The 17,195-nt window shown below is 38.1% G+C and overlaps 1 protein-coding gene and 3 non-coding genes across 4 annotated transcripts in view; 1 reads left to right on the top strand and 3 right to left on the bottom strand.

Moving 5' to 3' along the window:
- Positions 1-16,092, top strand: part of LOC148681150 (uncharacterized) — a 33,012-nt gene extending 16,920 nt beyond the window's left edge. Inside the window, exon 3 of the mRNA XM_088650335.1 lies at positions 6-16,092. Coding sequence (XP_088506461.1) covers positions 6-1,462 — 1,457 coding nt within the window. The 3' untranslated portion in view covers positions 1,463-16,092. The remainder of the gene's footprint in view (positions 1-5) is intronic.
- On the bottom strand, positions 6,677-6,765 carry trnar-ucu (transfer RNA arginine (anticodon UCU)). The gene is given in 2 exon segments: positions 6,677-6,712; positions 6,729-6,765. It is a non-coding gene; the product is annotated as a tRNA-Arg (tRNA).
- On the bottom strand, positions 7,200-7,273 carry trnat-agu (transfer RNA threonine (anticodon AGU)). Its single transcript has one exon. It is a non-coding gene; the product is annotated as a tRNA-Thr (tRNA).
- On the bottom strand, positions 7,464-7,537 carry trnat-ugu (transfer RNA threonine (anticodon UGU)). Its single transcript has one exon. It is a non-coding gene; the product is annotated as a tRNA-Thr (tRNA).
- Positions 16,093-17,195: the final 1,103 nt, after the last annotated feature.

The raw sequence follows: 17,195 nt of genomic DNA, 5'->3' as shown, positions 1-17,195 counted from the left end.
TTCAGACCTAATTGAAGACTATGAGGAGAGTAAAGAAGAGGAACATCATGTCAAAATTGAGGACAAAACTCATTTAGAGACTGATGGTATTTTAAAAGTGAGAGACAAGAGTTGTTTTACCTGCACTCAGTGTGGGAAGAGTTTGGCTAGCAAAAGCAAACTAAAGACTCACATGAGGATCCACACTGGAGAGAAACCATTCACATGCACTCAGTGTGGGAAGAGTTTTAACAAATCATCAAATCTTAATCTACACATGAGGATCCACACTGGAGAGAAACCATACACATGCACTCAGTGTGGGAAGAGTTTTAGCCACTCATCACACCTTAATCAACACATGATGATCCACACTGGAGAGAAACCCTTCGCATGCACTCAGTGTGGGAAGAGTTTCAGCCTATCGTCATCGCTTTATAGACACATGAAGGTCCACATTGGAAAGAAACCATTCACATGCACTCAGTGTGGGAAGAGTTTCAGCCTATCGTCATTGCTTTATAGACACATGAAGGTCCACATTGGAAAGAAACAATTCACATGCACTCAGTGTGGGAAGAGTTTCAGCCTATTATCATCACTTTATAGACACATGAAGATCCACACCGGGGAAAAACCTTTCACATGCACTCAGTGTGGGAAGAGTTTCAGACAATCATCATACCTTAATAAACATATAAGGGTCCACACTGGAAAGAGATCATTCACATGCACTCAGTGTGGGAAGAGTTTCAACAAATCATCAAATCTTAATCAACACATGAGGATCCACACTGGAGAGAAACCATTCACATGCAACCAGTGTGGAAAGAGTTTTAGCCACTCATCACACCTTAATCAACACATGATGATCCACACTGGAGAGAAACCATTCACATGCACTCAGTGTGGGAAGAGTTTCAGCCAATCATCATCCCTTAATAAACACATGAGGATCCACACTGGAGAAAAACCATTCACATGCACTCAGTGTGGGAAGAGTTTCAGCCTATCATCATCGCTTTATAGACACATGAAGATCCACACTGGAAAGAAACCATTCACATGCACTCAGTGTGGGAAGAGTTTCAGCCAATTATCATCACTTTATAGACACATGAATATCCACACTGGAGAAAAACCATTTACATGCACTAAGTGTGGGAAGAGTTTCAACCAATCATCATACCTTAATAAACACATTAGGATTCACACGGGAAAGAGATCATTCACATGCACTCAGTGTGGGAAGAGTTTCACCCACTCATCACACCTTAAAAAACACATGAAGATTCACACTGGTGTGAGAGAGTATATGTGCCTGGAGTGTAAGAAAACTTTTATTACAGCTGCAGAATTGAAACGGCACCAGAGGAATCACACTAGAGAGAAACCGTACAAGTGTTCACTCTGCAGTAAGAGGTTTACTCACTCAGGAACCCTGAAAACACATGAGAGGGTTCACACTGGAGAGAAACCGTAGACATGATCAGTGTGTACAGAGTTTCACTCATTCGGGGCAGCTTAAGAAACACATGGGATTGTTTCCAGTATGGCGTCGACACATGTAGTAGCATAGAAAAAGCACTCCCATACACACTGGTAGTAATCCTCCTTTTTACATCATATGTAATAACCTAAACCATATTTAAATAACACGGAGGAAGACAAAAACAAAAAGGCTAGGACAAAACAACCATTGAATAAAAAAAAGAGAAATCAGATGAAAAATTTGAGACGGACAGGATAGCATTGCAGTAAAACATATGGACATCAAAGTTTTCCAGATGGATATTAAATCTGATTTAACTGCCTTCCAAGATTCTCTTGCAAAAGATGTGAAAATGGAAATAAGTTACTTTAAACAATAAGTCAATCAAAAACTGGATGGCCTTATCACGGACCTAAACGCAACAGCAGAAAAGGTCAACGAAATGGAGCAGCGAGTTGGAGAATTGGAGGAGAACATTGCTGAGATGAAAGAAATTCTTGATCAAACCATCCAAATTCAAGAAAACTTACAAGAATAACTTAGATCTAGAAACACGCTCCCGTAGAAATAATATTCAGATTTTTGGAATCCCAGATGGAAGCAAAGAGAATAATATTCAATACTTTGTGGAAACAATTATCAAAACGAACTGTCACTTGACGAAATGGACCTTAAAATCCAACGATGTCAATGGAGGCATCAAGAGATCTGAAAGAAAAAGTACTAATAAACAGCAAAGAAGAAACTATTATAAGAATCTCTGGGAAAGAGAAACAAAGATCTTGGCAAAGTTTGGAGTGACATCGAAGAAAAGAATTTGAAATTAAATTTTAAAGGGACAACACTAGCTCCGTTTGAAAGAAGGGTAAACCCTGACAGATCCTAACAAAGAACTCTGAGAGACTAGTAAAACTTCTTGAGTTGATTCACCGATAATGGACATTTTAAATCGTTTTAAGGAAGAATGGTATTTAACTGAACTGACCAGCAACACAAGTTGAACGATTAAAGCACACCAAGACTCGAGTCATTAAGTAACATACTGCTAGGAAGACATAAAGGGATTCTATTTTATATATTGTTGGAATTTTTAGCCAATTCCATGCGTGTTCAAGAGAAAAGGTCAGGAGAGGTTTTTCTTCAATGTTAAAAATATTAGTAGTTTATTGGATACAATTGAATCATTCGATGACAGAGCTCTGGGTTACATTACTTCAATGCAATACAAGAATTACATTCAAGAGGTTCGCAACTAACATACATTTCCTGACTCCAGCATATATACACAACCGATCTTAACAGGTGGAGTTTTGGTGTAACGTCACTTGTCAGTCATTGTTCAGTCCTCCATTGGCCACACCTTCCACATACTTCCTCTTTTTCTACGAATTCTCTGCACAACAACAAAGCATACATCTTTCTGTGTTCTGTGTTCAGTTTTAACACCTCTCTTCAGACAGGAAGTTTCTGCAGAGCTGAATTTAATTTTGGACCCGCATCTATCTTCTTCTGCAAAAATGCTAATTAGTATGCACAGCATCTCACACAACATTAGAAGTTCAGTTAATATATGACCCCTACATGACCAATTCAAATTATTTTTTGTTTAAAAGAAAAAGAGACAAAAATACTAAAAAAAGATTACTATTTTACATCAATCCCCCTTTTCTGCTCCTCTCTGGAGCAAACAAAAACAGATAATCTAATCCCCACAAATGTTTTAACTGTCATTACTGCAGGCCTTTGCCTAAATCTTTGTTTACCACTTATTCAAAATAATCGTTAACATCATAGTGCTCATTCATTATGTTAGATTATGCCCAAAACCCCTTTTAACTCAATTTCTTTTAACTTTTTTTGATTCAGTTTATAATTTCCATACTCTTGGTTCTCCTCTTCAGTGGTGCAGTCTCTTCCCTCTTGAAGTCACTCCGATATCTTCTTTTAATAAGATTTATACTTGCTATATTTAGGCTTATTACTCCCAACACTCTTATTAACTTCTAATTATCCCATAATTAAAATTTTCCATTCTTATACACTTTATCAATAAAGGTTTTTTTTCTTCCCCACCAAAATTACTAGAATTAAAATATGAATGAAAATAATAAAAAGGGTTACAAATGATAGAAATTTAAACTCCAACATATAAAAAATAAAATCTGATCAAAAGGAAATGCACTACCATAAAGATATGCTACCATTGAAAATCCCACAGTATGAATAAAATCTAAGATCAACACTTGTGAAAATATGATTGGAATTAGAAATTCTAAATTCTAACAACATAATTCAAATCAGGAATTCACTAATACAAATTATAATCCCCCTGAATAGTTCAGACTGAATTTCAACATTTTAAAGTCATTATTGAACAAAAATGTCAGTTAAGGATTTAAAATCTTATTTACAATTAAGATTTAGGATGAATAATCAATAGCTTCAAAGTAGGATTCAACTCAACAATTATTAAAATGAAAGATTCAGAACTCAATTGTAACAATGTTATTAAACTAACAACTCAAACTCGTCACCAAATTATTAAAATCAAAATTCAAACATATTCAAACTAATTTTTTTTTTCTGAATATCTTAAAATGGGAAAATAAAAAACACAACAACGTGATTAAAATAAAAAATCTTAAGAATCTCTTCAAATAAAAGGTTCAAAAACAACAATGGCTTAAAATAAAATGATCTTCAAAAATATTAAAATAAAATGATCTTCAAAAATGTGTTCAAATAAAAGAATCTTAAAAATGTCTTAAAATGAAAGATTCAAAATAAAAGATTAAAAAAAACATTGAATGTCTTAAAATAAAACGTAATGAAAAAACATACAAATGTCTTGAAATAAAAGATTAAAAAAGCATTAGAAAGGCATTAAAATAAAATATAAAAAGCATAAAAATTTCTTAAAAATAAAAGATAATAAAAAATCATAAAAATGTCCTTTACATAGAAGATAAAAAAATAACATGTCTAAAATAAAAGAATTTAAAAAATTAAAAAAACTAACGTGTGTAAAATAAAATTATTTTAAAATGTGATTGTGTTTTATTATATTTTTTTTTCTAAAATGTTTCCATTCTAATTTGTCCAATTCATTCATTTTTTAAGGCTTAATCCCTTTATTAATTTGGGGTCCCCACAGTCAGTGGAATGAACCACCAACTTATCCAACATATCTTTTACACAGCGGATGCCCTTCCAGCTCCAACCCATCTCTGGGAAACGTCCATACAAACTTAATCACACACTTTCTGTCAGATTGTCATATGCTAGTAAATCAGTCTTATTTTCTCTTCCTATTTTAGAATTTAATGTGGTTTTTGGTTCCCCTTTTTGTGTTGGCCTGTATCTAATATACAGTTGGCCTCATGCATTGGTGTTGCAGCATGTTCAGCTCCCACACCAATACATGCGTACACACTCCAATTAGATATCAGATATCCCCTTTTTCTGTTTTTTTCCCCCTTTTGGCCTGGGCCTAGCTCCAGGCCGTTTTACACCCCTATGTTGACTGTCAAGTTAATCCGGCCAGCCTCACACCTTCAGCAACCTGTTTAGAAATATCGGTAATAAGGTTGTTAATTTGTCATTATATAATCTCTACATAAGTGATCCACTGCACATCAAAGCTGCACCAGGTCCCCGGAACTGCAGTCTTGTAAACAATTCAAAAGTCATTAATTCCATTGTTTTGTTCCATAACAAACTAATACCCCACAACATGATTTTTATCCAATTCAGTTTGGTTTGTGCACAGATTTTTGCCAATTATGTTCAAATTTGTATCCATTTTCTCTACCTTTCCCTGTAATTATTAGTCTTACACCATGCCTACTTCTTGCTTCAGGCCCATTACTTGCTGCAATTTAAAATATTCAATATTTCAGTGTTTATCATTATCCACTCTAATTCTTAATCAACATGTATTTGTTTCTAGATCGTCTTTCATTAAACACTTCATCACTGTCTGACTGTCCTCCTTGCTTGCTGGCCACTCCTCCAGCCATTCATTATAGCTGTAAATCATGACTAGCAGATATATTTTTTTTCACCTGTTCTCCCATATCTCTATAATCAATTATAACCTCACCCTCATTCTTCTCTTGCAGTTTCTGATATCTCTAAACATAATTAAAGTCTATAATTCATATTAGTCTTATTACAATGTGTTTTAAATTCACCAGTTTACAGTTATTTGAAATGGCTTATTTATTTAGCGATCTGACTCCACTTATCTCAAACACCACTCATCCTAATATTGAGGCGTGTCATCTAATCCCCTATAATTTTTACTTACTTCCTTTAAATCTAGTTCCATATAAATGTCATAACAACTGCTTCCCAATCAATTAGGGGTCTACTCTTTTTCTGCAAGTAAAATTTCATCAACATGCTTAATCAACACCACTCTCTCTGATAATTAAAAAATCAATCACTTTACATTTTTTCATCAGTATGACCATATTTCTGCATACACTATTAACCTCAGCTTTAAAATCTATTCTCCTTAATTGCTTCTAAATCAAAAACTAAACACAATCTTCTTTTGTTTGTTGCTTACTTGTAAAATTGTATTCAAATTAAATTAGTCACATCTATGTTTATAACTCAGTTAAAATTTAGCTTAAATAAAATTTCTAAAACAGACTGCATATCACCTTGTCTAGGTGTTTCTCTTAATTGCTCAACGACAAACTACCTCTTCACTACGCTGGCTAATTTTATAATCCTCCATTTAAGTATTTCACTAATAATCAATCAGTTTTTGAATTTGACACTACTTTTGAAAATTAATTTTCTCAACTGTTTATTACTTAGTTTTTTCGAATCATTTTTATGATTTTCTTTTGGTTACTAATTAGTTCTACGTCATTTCGGTTCAACTAGTTGCCCATACACTTTTTATATACTTTTATAAGCTAACTAAAAAATCACTAAATTTTCTTATTCGTTTCTTTCAGCTGTATTTTGACTTCATCATTAAACTTCTTCACATGGTTACATGGTTACACCGTTTTCTATTCTCCCTTATTTAAAACAGCTCAATTAAGTCATCGGCTTCATTGTAGAGTACCCCTAGTATCTGAGCCTGCACTGCGCAATGAAAGAAAGAAGCAAAACAGGATGGACAGATGCCTAAAATGTTAGAAACGCACCACACCTTAACTAAGTGAAGAAAAAGAACAAATCTTGTGACTCTGGTGGGACTCGAACCCACAACCTTTGAATGGCTTAGCTCACAACCTAGAAGTCCAATGCTCTATCCATTGCGCCACAGAGCCTGAGTGCTCTGCTGCTTCTAGCACTGTTGCACAGAAAACACTTTTTAGTACTCTCTAGCCCATGAAAGAACGACCAACTGCAGACAAGGCACTGCTGGGATTCGAACACAGGATCTCCTGTTTACTAGACAGGTGCTTTGACCAACTAAGCCACAACGCCAAACGACCTTGACAGGGGCTAATTGGGGCTAATTGGGCTAAAAAAGAAAAAAAAACTTATAACGGTAGTGCTGCTTGAGTGAATGTCTGGACTTGAAATATTAAAGTCCAATTGGTTAGGCATTACCACACTATGCTATATAAAGCCATCGTCCAAAGCCCTCTTGAACGTGCAGCGTTCTTAAGGATTTGAGTTTTGTTAAGACACCGACTGCTAAACATCCCGCTGCATAAAAACTTGTTACTCTTAACAAAAAACAAGGCACCTGTACATTAGGCACTGCTGGGATTTGAACCCAGGATCTCCTGTTTACTAGACAGGCGCTTTGACCAACTAAGCCACAGCGCCAACGCTGAATAGAAGGCAAGACGTTTTTGCACACAGACACAAAAAAAAAAAACGACAGCAAGTCTTATATTGGCAACAAAGAGGTTGTTTAACTCTATTTGTCGCACTATTCATTACGCCTCAAAGCTATACAATTTTATAATTCATTCCGGTAAGCTCTAAAAAACAAGCACACGCACCACCTGGACTAAGGCGCTGCTGGGATTTGAGCCCAGGATCTCCTGTTTACAAGACAGGCGCTTTGACCAGCTAAGCCACAGCGCCACAAAAACATATAGTAAGAGACATTTGCCCGATAACAAAAATCGAAGAAGAAAAAGCAATACACAACAAAAACCAGCATGTCAGGATGCAGAAAATGCTGGATGATCATGTCTTAAACCTGACAGGTAACCTGGCCTCTGTTCAAGATCAAAGCAAAAAATGTGTGAATTTATTTTTATTTAATCTATCCTTAATCATGTGTTAAGTGTTTTTTGGAACCTCCAGTTTCATTACGTCCAAACCCAGAGTCAGCTCGGAAAATGGAAATCAGGACAAACATATGCTGTCGGCCAATGAAAGAGTTTCAGATCAGAAAGCCACTCTCCCATAATCTGAGGGAAAGGTGCAGTTTGGATTTGAACCTAGCACCTGCTGTTCCCAAGACAGGTGCTCTGGCCAACTTAGTCTTAACACTAAAAGAAAAAACCTCTGGATACGATACTTCCAAACGCGGTTTCATCTAAGACAGTGGGGGGAAGCAAAATTTACTATGCTTTCTACTCAGTTACTTTGCACATGCATGAAGAGGCTCTTGTACATCAAATCCAAAAGGCGTGATCTCAACAATAGGTGGCAGTTACTTTTCCCCAAAACCACAGGTTGCCGACGAGTCATTCCTCAAGCCCACTAGGCCCTACACCGTTTTCTAATCTCCCTTATTTAAAACAGCTCAATTAAGTCATTGGCTTTATTGTAGAGTACCCCTAGTATCTGAGCCTGCACTGCGCAATGAAAGAAAGAAGCAAAAGGGATGGAAAGATGCCTAAAATGTTGGAAACGCACCACACCTTAAGTCAGTGAAGAAAAAGAGCAAAGCTTGTGACTCCGGTGGGACTCGAACCCACAACCTTTAAATGACTTAGCTCAGAGCCTAGAAGTCCAACGTGCTATCCATTGAGCCACAGAGCTCTGCTGTCTCTAGCACTGTTGCACAGAAAGCACTTTTTAGTACTCTCTGACCCATGAAAGAACAGCCAACTGCAGACAAGGCACTGCAGGGATTCAAACACAGGATCTCCTGTTTACTAGACAGGCGCTTTGATCTACTAAGCCACAGCGCCAAGCAACCTTGACAGAGGCTAATTGTTTAATTCGAAAAAAGAAAAAAAACTAATAACGGTAGTGCTGCTTGTGTAAATGTCTGGACTTGAAATATTAAAGTCCAATACGCTTATTTCACGCGGCCGCCATTTTAAAGAATCAAAGTGAGGCTGGGGTGGGAAGAAACCTGGAAGTATAGGTCCAGCACTGTAAACATTGCAGTAACATGCTGTGTACTATAAACCTCCAGCTGATGCAGAGATTTCAAAATGCAGAAATGGTGTAACCATCGCTTTAATATTATTCAGTAAGTTTATTTTAAACAATTAAAAGCAATTTAGCATCAAACAAGATCACAATCTCAGTGATACGCTTAAGTGTCCTCCTAGGCTTCAGCTCATGGCACTAGTTAAACACTGTGAGGACGCTTTCCTGCTTCAGCCTGTGTAACCCGGTGAGTGATAAAACACTGCAGTCCTCTGCAACACACCCTCATGTTGTCTTTAATAGTGTTGTCCCAGTACTGAAGTTTTAAACCCGGCTATTTCCCGCTAACATGGAAGCGCCGCTGAGCGCGGATGACTCGATTGATCTTCACGGCTTCGCGCTTCAGTCTCCATGTATTTGTGTTTGGTTTGCGCTCAGTTTACCGCTCTTTACCCAGTGCAAGCACAGATACACGGACTGGAGCGCGAAGCAGCCGTCAAGATCAGTTGAGTCATCAAGCAGATGGCTCGGCTCGTCTGTGTTTGTGCTCAGTAAACAGCGGTGGGTGAACTGATGACCTTCTCGGCCAATCACAAGCATTTCTGTTGAACACGTGAACACAATGGCAAATCAGCGCTGTTTCAAGAAAGCCATCAACATTGCCTTAAATGTTAGCGCAAAATTGCCGGTCTTTCTTTTAATTCAGTATCGTGACAAGTCTAATATAGTGAAAGAATCAGTTTATTAACTCGAGTTTGATGAATAGCATCTAAAACGTGTGTTTGGGAAAGAAAACGTTAGCTAACTAGTGCTATTTCCCTTAACTTAGCTGAAAAAGAGCTCTGATATCCCTTTTTACATTCACCATTCATTCAGAACAGACCTTCGGGTCACCCGGAAGGCGGAGAAATGATAAATTTGTGTCACTTTCTCTTTGCTGATAAGATATATAGCCAGTTACACAACATTCCTATGTAACTCCCTATAATACTTCCGGGTTTCTTCCCACCGCAGCCTCGATTTCGCTTTTGAAAATGGCGGCCGCGTGAAATCAGTCTATTGGTTAGGCATTACCACACTATGCTATATAAAGCCATCGTCCAAAGCCCTCTTGAACATGCAGCGTTCTTAAAGAGCATATTGTAGGTTAAAAAACTGTTTAAAAAAAAGGTAGAATCGTTTGTGAAAATACTCTATAATACCATAAAATACCATATTAAAATGTTTTACGAAGTGCAAGGGCACAAATTTGAAAGAAAATGTGTCTGTTTTCCCACTTCCGCTTTTTTTTCTAACCACCCTGGTGACGTCAGTGCAGGGACTTATCTGACAGACGCACACTGTTTACAGTGGGGCAGAGGAGCTAATAGCAGAACTGGTTGTTAGTTTTGGCGTAATTTATCATCATCGTGGTATAATATTGCGTTTATGGAAACTGCACAAACTCCAGCCTGTCAACAGATCAAGTCCACAAGTTTCCTCTTGCTATTTTGGTTCGTGAAATGGGATGAATCCGATAAGAGTGATAGCTGACGCGAATGAAGAGAAACACTCCTGGATCAGTCGGAGATTCAGCTCGATGAGCTGTACACGGTAAGACAACTCGTTTTTCGTTTATGTTTGTCAACTTTCAAGTCCGTAAGCATTATTCTTTGAGTAATTTGAAGCAACGTGATGTGTTTACTTTGGAGTAGCCGATAGCACGGCTGCTAGCTTGTATTGTTAAGCATATTAAATATACTTTTTAAAGCGTGTAAAAATGTACACATATCATAAGACGGCTAGTAGCATCAGTTTGCTAATATAATAAATGTCTTGTATAGTGTCATGTACTATAATTGCATCTGTGTCTTTAAGACGGGATACAGGTGGCATGATGGGAAGTTTTGTAATGTTACGGAGTTCATGGACACAAAAGAAGTAAAGAGTGGTGTTAAAATGTTAACCTGCATGTGGCTGATTTAATTCAGAAGTATGTGCGATTTATGAATGAACATTCGATGATAAGACACACATACATAACATTGGCGACGAGGATGCAGCCGGGATATTGTGAGCACTGAATACATGCGATGGAAAAGTCAGGTATTTCTGCATTTGAGTGCTACAAAGATCCCGCGACTCTTGGGCCAAGATGGACAAGATGGCTAACATCATTTGAACTTTATGCAGATGGAAAAGGACTTATTATAGAAGAAGGCGTCGCCGCGTCAGTTTGTCAACGACGCAGAGCACTTCTTTTGCATCATGCGGGACCTGATGTCCAAGATATATTCTCCACACTGCCAAATATGGGAAATGCCGATGACTTTAATGCGGCGGTTGCAGCCTTAAATGCATACTTTGTGCCACGAGTAAATACTGCATACGCAAGGCAGTCCTTTTATAAACTTTCTCAAAACTCCGGCGAGACTGTTCAGCAGTTTACAACACGTCTTAGACAAGCGGCGAGAGACTGTGCATTTGCAGATGACCTGAATAATCAGCTTCGAGATGCCGTCGTAGGCAGAGGCTCATCAACATATGTGCGGCGTAAATTGTTGGAGTAAGGACCGAATCTCACTCTTGATCGCGCGTTGGAAGTTGCCGATCTCTGTGAACGAATTGAGGAACAGATGTCTGCGTCATCAGTAAGTGATGCATCAAAATCTGATAACACTACAGAAACTGTGAATCGAGTCTGGAAAAACGGAGGAAAATATACAAAGGGAAAACACCAAGCAGAAAGCAGAAAGTTGAATAAACAGTGTTATAGATGTGGAAACACAGATCATTTTGGAAAAGATTTAAAATGTCCTGCTCGAGGTCAAATATGCCATAAGTGCAAAGGACGAGATCATTTTTCAAAAATGTGCAAAACCAAAATGGTAAAACAGAGAGTTAATCAAGTGGAGAGACAGACTGAATATGCATTTGTCATTCAAAATGATGGCAAGGATACTGATAGACTGAATGTCTGCTTGGGAAATGTTCATCTGAGGATGCTGGTGGACTCAGGTGCTTCCAGCAATATTATAGATGAGAAAACATGGGAGAAACTGAAATCTGAGAGAATTAAATGTCATTCGTACATCCCAGATACAAAGAAAAATTTGTTCTCTTACTCATCTGATCAGCCTTTGCCGGTAAAGGGAGCATTTAAATGTGATGTAACAATAGGCAGTCGGATGGTACATGCTGAGTTTATTGTTATAGAAGGAACTGGTGAACCTCTGCTAGGGAGAGATACAGCCATGGAGCTTGGAGTACTCAAAATTGGGGCAGATATTGCAGCGGTAACAGACCTTAAACAATCACTCCAATCACAATACCCAGAAGTGTTTCAGGGAGTTGGTAAGCTGAAAACTAAGCAAATCTGTCTGTACATAGATCAAACAGTCCAGCCAGTAGCCCAACCCTTAAGAAGAATACCATTTAAGCTGAGGGGTCCTGTGGAAGATAAAATCAAACAACTCTTAGAGATGGACATTATAGAAGAAGTAAATGGACCCACTCCATGGGTCAATCCTGTTGTAATTGTGCCAAAAGCTAATTCTGAAATCAGACTTTGTCTTGACATGCGGCAGGCCAATCGAGCAATCATCAGAGAACGATACCCTATTCCTACAGTAGATGAACTTCTACAAAGTATGAATGGATCAATGATTTTCAGCAAATTGGATCTGAAATGGGGTTACCATCAGTTAGAGCTGACACCAGAATCTCGCCAAATCACAACTTTTGCAGTTCATAATGGAGTGTACAGATATAAGCGTCTCATTTTTGGAGTATCATCTGCAAGTGAGCAATATCAACATGAGATAGCTGCTGCACTTACTGGAATAGAGGGAGTTGAAAACATCTCTGATGATATAATTGGGCATGCTCCGGACCAAAAAACACACAGCCAACGCCTACATGCCGTCTTGAAGCGCATAAGAGAATGCGGACTGACTTTAAATCCGGAAAAATGTCAGTTTTGCATAGATCGCTTAAACTTCATGGGAATCCTGCTGACACAGAAAGGGATTGGGCCCACTGAAGAAAGAGTCAGGGCTGTAGTGGAAGCCCGAGAACCACAAAACGTCTCTGAAATTAGAAGTTTTCTTGGACTTGTCAGTTACAGTAGCAAATTTATTCCACAATTTGCAACACTGGCGGAGCCATTAAGACGTCTTACCAGAAAGGAAACAGAATTTGTCTTCGGACATGAACAGAAAAGGGCATTTAATGCTCTAAAGGAGGAACTTGCAAAAGCAGGGACTTTGGCATACTTTGACAAAGACGCACCAACCCAGGTTATAGCTGATGCGAGCCCTGTAGGGGTGGGGGCAGTATTGACGCAGTGCCAAAAGGGTCAAATGGTGCCAGTGTGCTACATCAGCAGAAGTTTATCAGATTGTGAGAGACGGTACTCCCAGACAGAGAGGGAGGCCCTTGCTCTTGTATGGGCTTGTGAAAGGCTTCACCCGTATATCTATGGGAGACAGTTTGACTTGCTCACAGACCATAAACCGTTAGAGTCAATATATGGTCCACGTTCTAAGCCATGTGCCCGCATAGAGCAGTGGGTTTTACGTCTCCAACCATATGACTTTAAGATTGTCTATGTTTCAGGAAAAGAGAATATTGCTGACCCTTTGTCACGACTTTTAGGGAGCACAGCAATGAGAAACACTCACATGACTCGGATGAGTATGTGAGATTTGTAGCCATTAGTGCCACTCCAAGAGCCCTAACCACAAGGGAGGTGGAAGAAGCTTCAGAAAAAGATGCAGAACTGACAGAAGTGCGAAGAGCTATTGAAAGTGGACACTTTGAAAAGTGTATGTCTTATGCAGCCATAGCTAATAAGCTGTGCACAATAGGCTATCTGGTTTTACGTGGAACACGTATTGTACTTCCAAAAACATTACAAGCAAGAGCACTAGCACTTGCCCATGAGGGACATCTAGGTATAGTTGGAACTAAGCAGCATCTCAGAACCAAAGTATGGTGGCCTGGCATGGACAGAGCTGCTGAGAAACATTGTAAATCGTGTCATGGCTGTCAAATTGTCTCTCGTCCTGATGCTCCTGAGCCACTACGACCTTTACCATTACCTGATGGACCGTGGCAAGATTTAGCAGTGGATCTGCTGGGGCCCTTGCCTTCGAAACATTCAATTCTGGTTGTTGTGGATTATTATAGCAGGTATTATGAGTATGATATAATGACCTCCACCACAACTTCAAATGTGATTGACAGCCTAGAGGGCATATTTAGCCGACATGGACTTCCCTTAACACTCAAATCAGACAATGGACCTTAGTTCAGGTCAGACGAATTCAAAGCTTTCTGTGAAGGGAATGGAATTAAACACCTGAAAACAACACCTAAATGGGCCCAGGCTAACGGTGAAGTTGAGCGTCAGAATGCCTCTATCATGAAACATATTCGAATTGCGCAGTCTGAGAGACTGGACTGGCAAAAGGAACACAGTAGATATGTTACAGTATACAGAGGAATTGTACACAACACAACAGGAAAAAGTCCAGCTGAACTCTTGTTTAAAAGGAAAATGAGAGGCAAGCTACCTGAACTCACATCTGTGGATACAGATCTCGAAGTTCATGATTATGATGCTGAGAAAAAAGGAAAATACAAACTGTACGCTGATGAACACCGCAAAGCACAACAATCAAGTGTAGAGGTTGGAGATCAAGTTTTGATCAGACAGGACAAGACTGATAAATTCACCACACCATTCAGTGCAACACCTCACACAGCAATCAGAAGAGCTGAAAACCAAATAACTGTCGAATCACCAACTGGAGCTCAATATAGCCGCAATACAACATTTGTGAAGAGATATGTGGAGAAAGAAACAGAAGACAGCCAGGGTAACAAAAAAGCAGAAGATGCCAGCTGTTCTGGGGACACAAATCAAAAGAAACTGCTAGAGGGATCAGTTAGACCTGTATCCACAACAGAGTGTGAACAAAATGCCACATATGAGAAGCCCAAAAGGGAACGAAGATTACCAAAAAAATTTACAGACTTTGTCATTAGTTGAATTCTTGAACTGATAAAAACAAAGTGCTGTTTTGATGTTCAAAATGCAGTAACTTTAAAGCAAGTTAGAGAATGTGGTGTTTGCTAGTCAAATGTTTAAATATGTTGTGTTTAGGTAAGTTTAAGACAACTTAGATTGATAGTCTTTATCCAACTTTGGGGGGGATGTCATGTACTATAATTGCATCTGTGTCTTTAAGACTGGAAACAGGTGGCATGATGGGGAGTTCATACACACAAGAGAAGTAAAGAGTGGTGGTAAAATGTTAACCTGCGTGTGGTTGATTTAATTCAGAAGTATGTGCGATCTATAAATACTTGATGATAAGACACACATACATACCACCTGTAGATCACGCAGGTGTGTTTTAGTAAAGTGAAAGAGCTCAGATTGTGTTCCTGCTGCACAAGAGCGTCTGTACTTCTGCATGTGAGTTTAACACTTCTACATTACGCTGATTTGTGGAGATGATGAAGGGGTTTTATATGTGTGAGTGTGATTTAAATGTCTGATCCTAAAGATCAAATCCTCAAACACAGATTAAACACTGAGTCAAACATTGTCATTTAAAGCTGTCTAAAAGCTTTATTTTTAATCCCTTTAAAGTGTTTGTTCTCTTCTATTTCAGACTGACTCAATAGTTTTGTAAGAATTGAAATATTACAAATATTCTGATATCTTTGACAATTCAAAACATGAGCTGAAAACAGAGACTGGTGACTTCACAACCCACCAGGGAGGAATGCGGGAAAAACCAGTTCCTGCTGCATTTGCATCTGACTATGCTGAGACTCAGCTTCATCCCCCCACATATGGTCATTTCAATGTTTCAATGTTTTAGACTAACCAAACTGACTTTAACTATCATGTTTGATATCATTTGAAATGTCTCAGTGCGATTGGTACAATGGTCTCATTCTCTCAGAAATAGACATAATCAGAACAATAAATATATAACTTCAGGCATCTTTTGAACCACTGAGAGGGGTGTGCCACTAAGTGTGAATGCCTTTTGTTCACACCCCCTTCCTTGAGGGAATTCTTGGATTATTTAAGGTAAGGCCTAAGAAAAGCTCAAGGCGATTCTGCCTAACCAGATCAGCCCATAACATGGCTTGTTCCATGTTATGTATATTTCAAAGTCAGGAATGCATCTTTTTAATCTTGGATTTATCTTTGATAATTTGATGTTTTGTATTGATCGTTTATGAATTGACTGATTGAATTGGCATAATACATTTACCTGACTAATAAATTGTTATGTTTTGAACTATTTAAACCTCGTGTTATTATCACTGATAAATGTTGTTGTCCATAGCACTACAAGCCACTGTACAGGTTAGTAACGGACTAAAACATGTTAGACGGAGCAGCGTGGCACGCTAAACAATGTTATTAGAGATCCGACTAGCAAATTGGCATTATTTCATGTATACGTAGACTGCAAAAGGCCAACTATGGGTTTTCTATTTAGAACAACAAAATATTGTTGAAACTACTTTAAATGTGGATATTTAGGCCTTCATCTACAAACTTATAATCCTGTGCGATTATTATTAAAATACTTTGTCTTGAATTAGTAGATAACAGATCTATGGGGACCACATAAGAAATCTCCTAAATTGAGTAAGTAGTGTTCTGCCTTTTTAGGAGAGTGGTTAATCGCCTCTGTTTAATGACCAAGCCTGACAAGCTTGTATTAAGAGATTGTATACCCGGCCGGTGCAAGACTCGAGATGCTATCGGAATCTGAGTAAATGAGAATAAGGTATAATAACAAATCAAAAGAATATTCAATCATAATCTAAAATAATGTGAAAGGAAACAAAATAATCTTATCAATGTTTTATAATTGGAGTCAGATAAAACGAGGATAAACATATTAATATTCTAAACCATCTCATACTAAAATTGGAGTCAGATATGAGTTAAGTTTAATATAAATCAACATTGTGCACTGGAAAGACCGAACATGCAGTGAACCTTCATCCACCATTGGATACCGTCATTGGACCAACTGGCTGGACCCTACAGTTTCAATAATTCAGCATTACATATAACTCTAAACATTCAGAGCCACAAAATCAAAAGTAAAGTTAAAGCAGACCTTCCAGTTGAACAGGAAGAAAAGCTGCCGAAAAACAGTTTTTTTCAAGAGGTGGTTCAGTGTGTTTTGAGGCTTTGTTGTGTTCACTTATTTTAATTATTAAAATGCTGACGTTTACTAAACAAATGACATTTAACCCTTAACTGTCAGCAGATGTTTTAGTACTAACTCAATATCTTAGTTAATATATATAATGTCACACGACCAAGTATATATCATATATATGAAAAGTATGAGGTGTCAGAAGCAGACCAGTTGTACAGGAAGAA

This window comes from Danio rerio, chromosome 4 (genome assembly GCF_052040795.2).
Source record: "Danio rerio strain M-AB ecotype USA chromosome 4, GRCz13ab, whole genome shotgun sequence".
NCBI lineage: Eukaryota > Metazoa > Chordata > Actinopteri > Cypriniformes > Danionidae > Danio > Danio rerio.
This window is presented reverse-complemented; position numbering and strand designations above follow the sequence as displayed.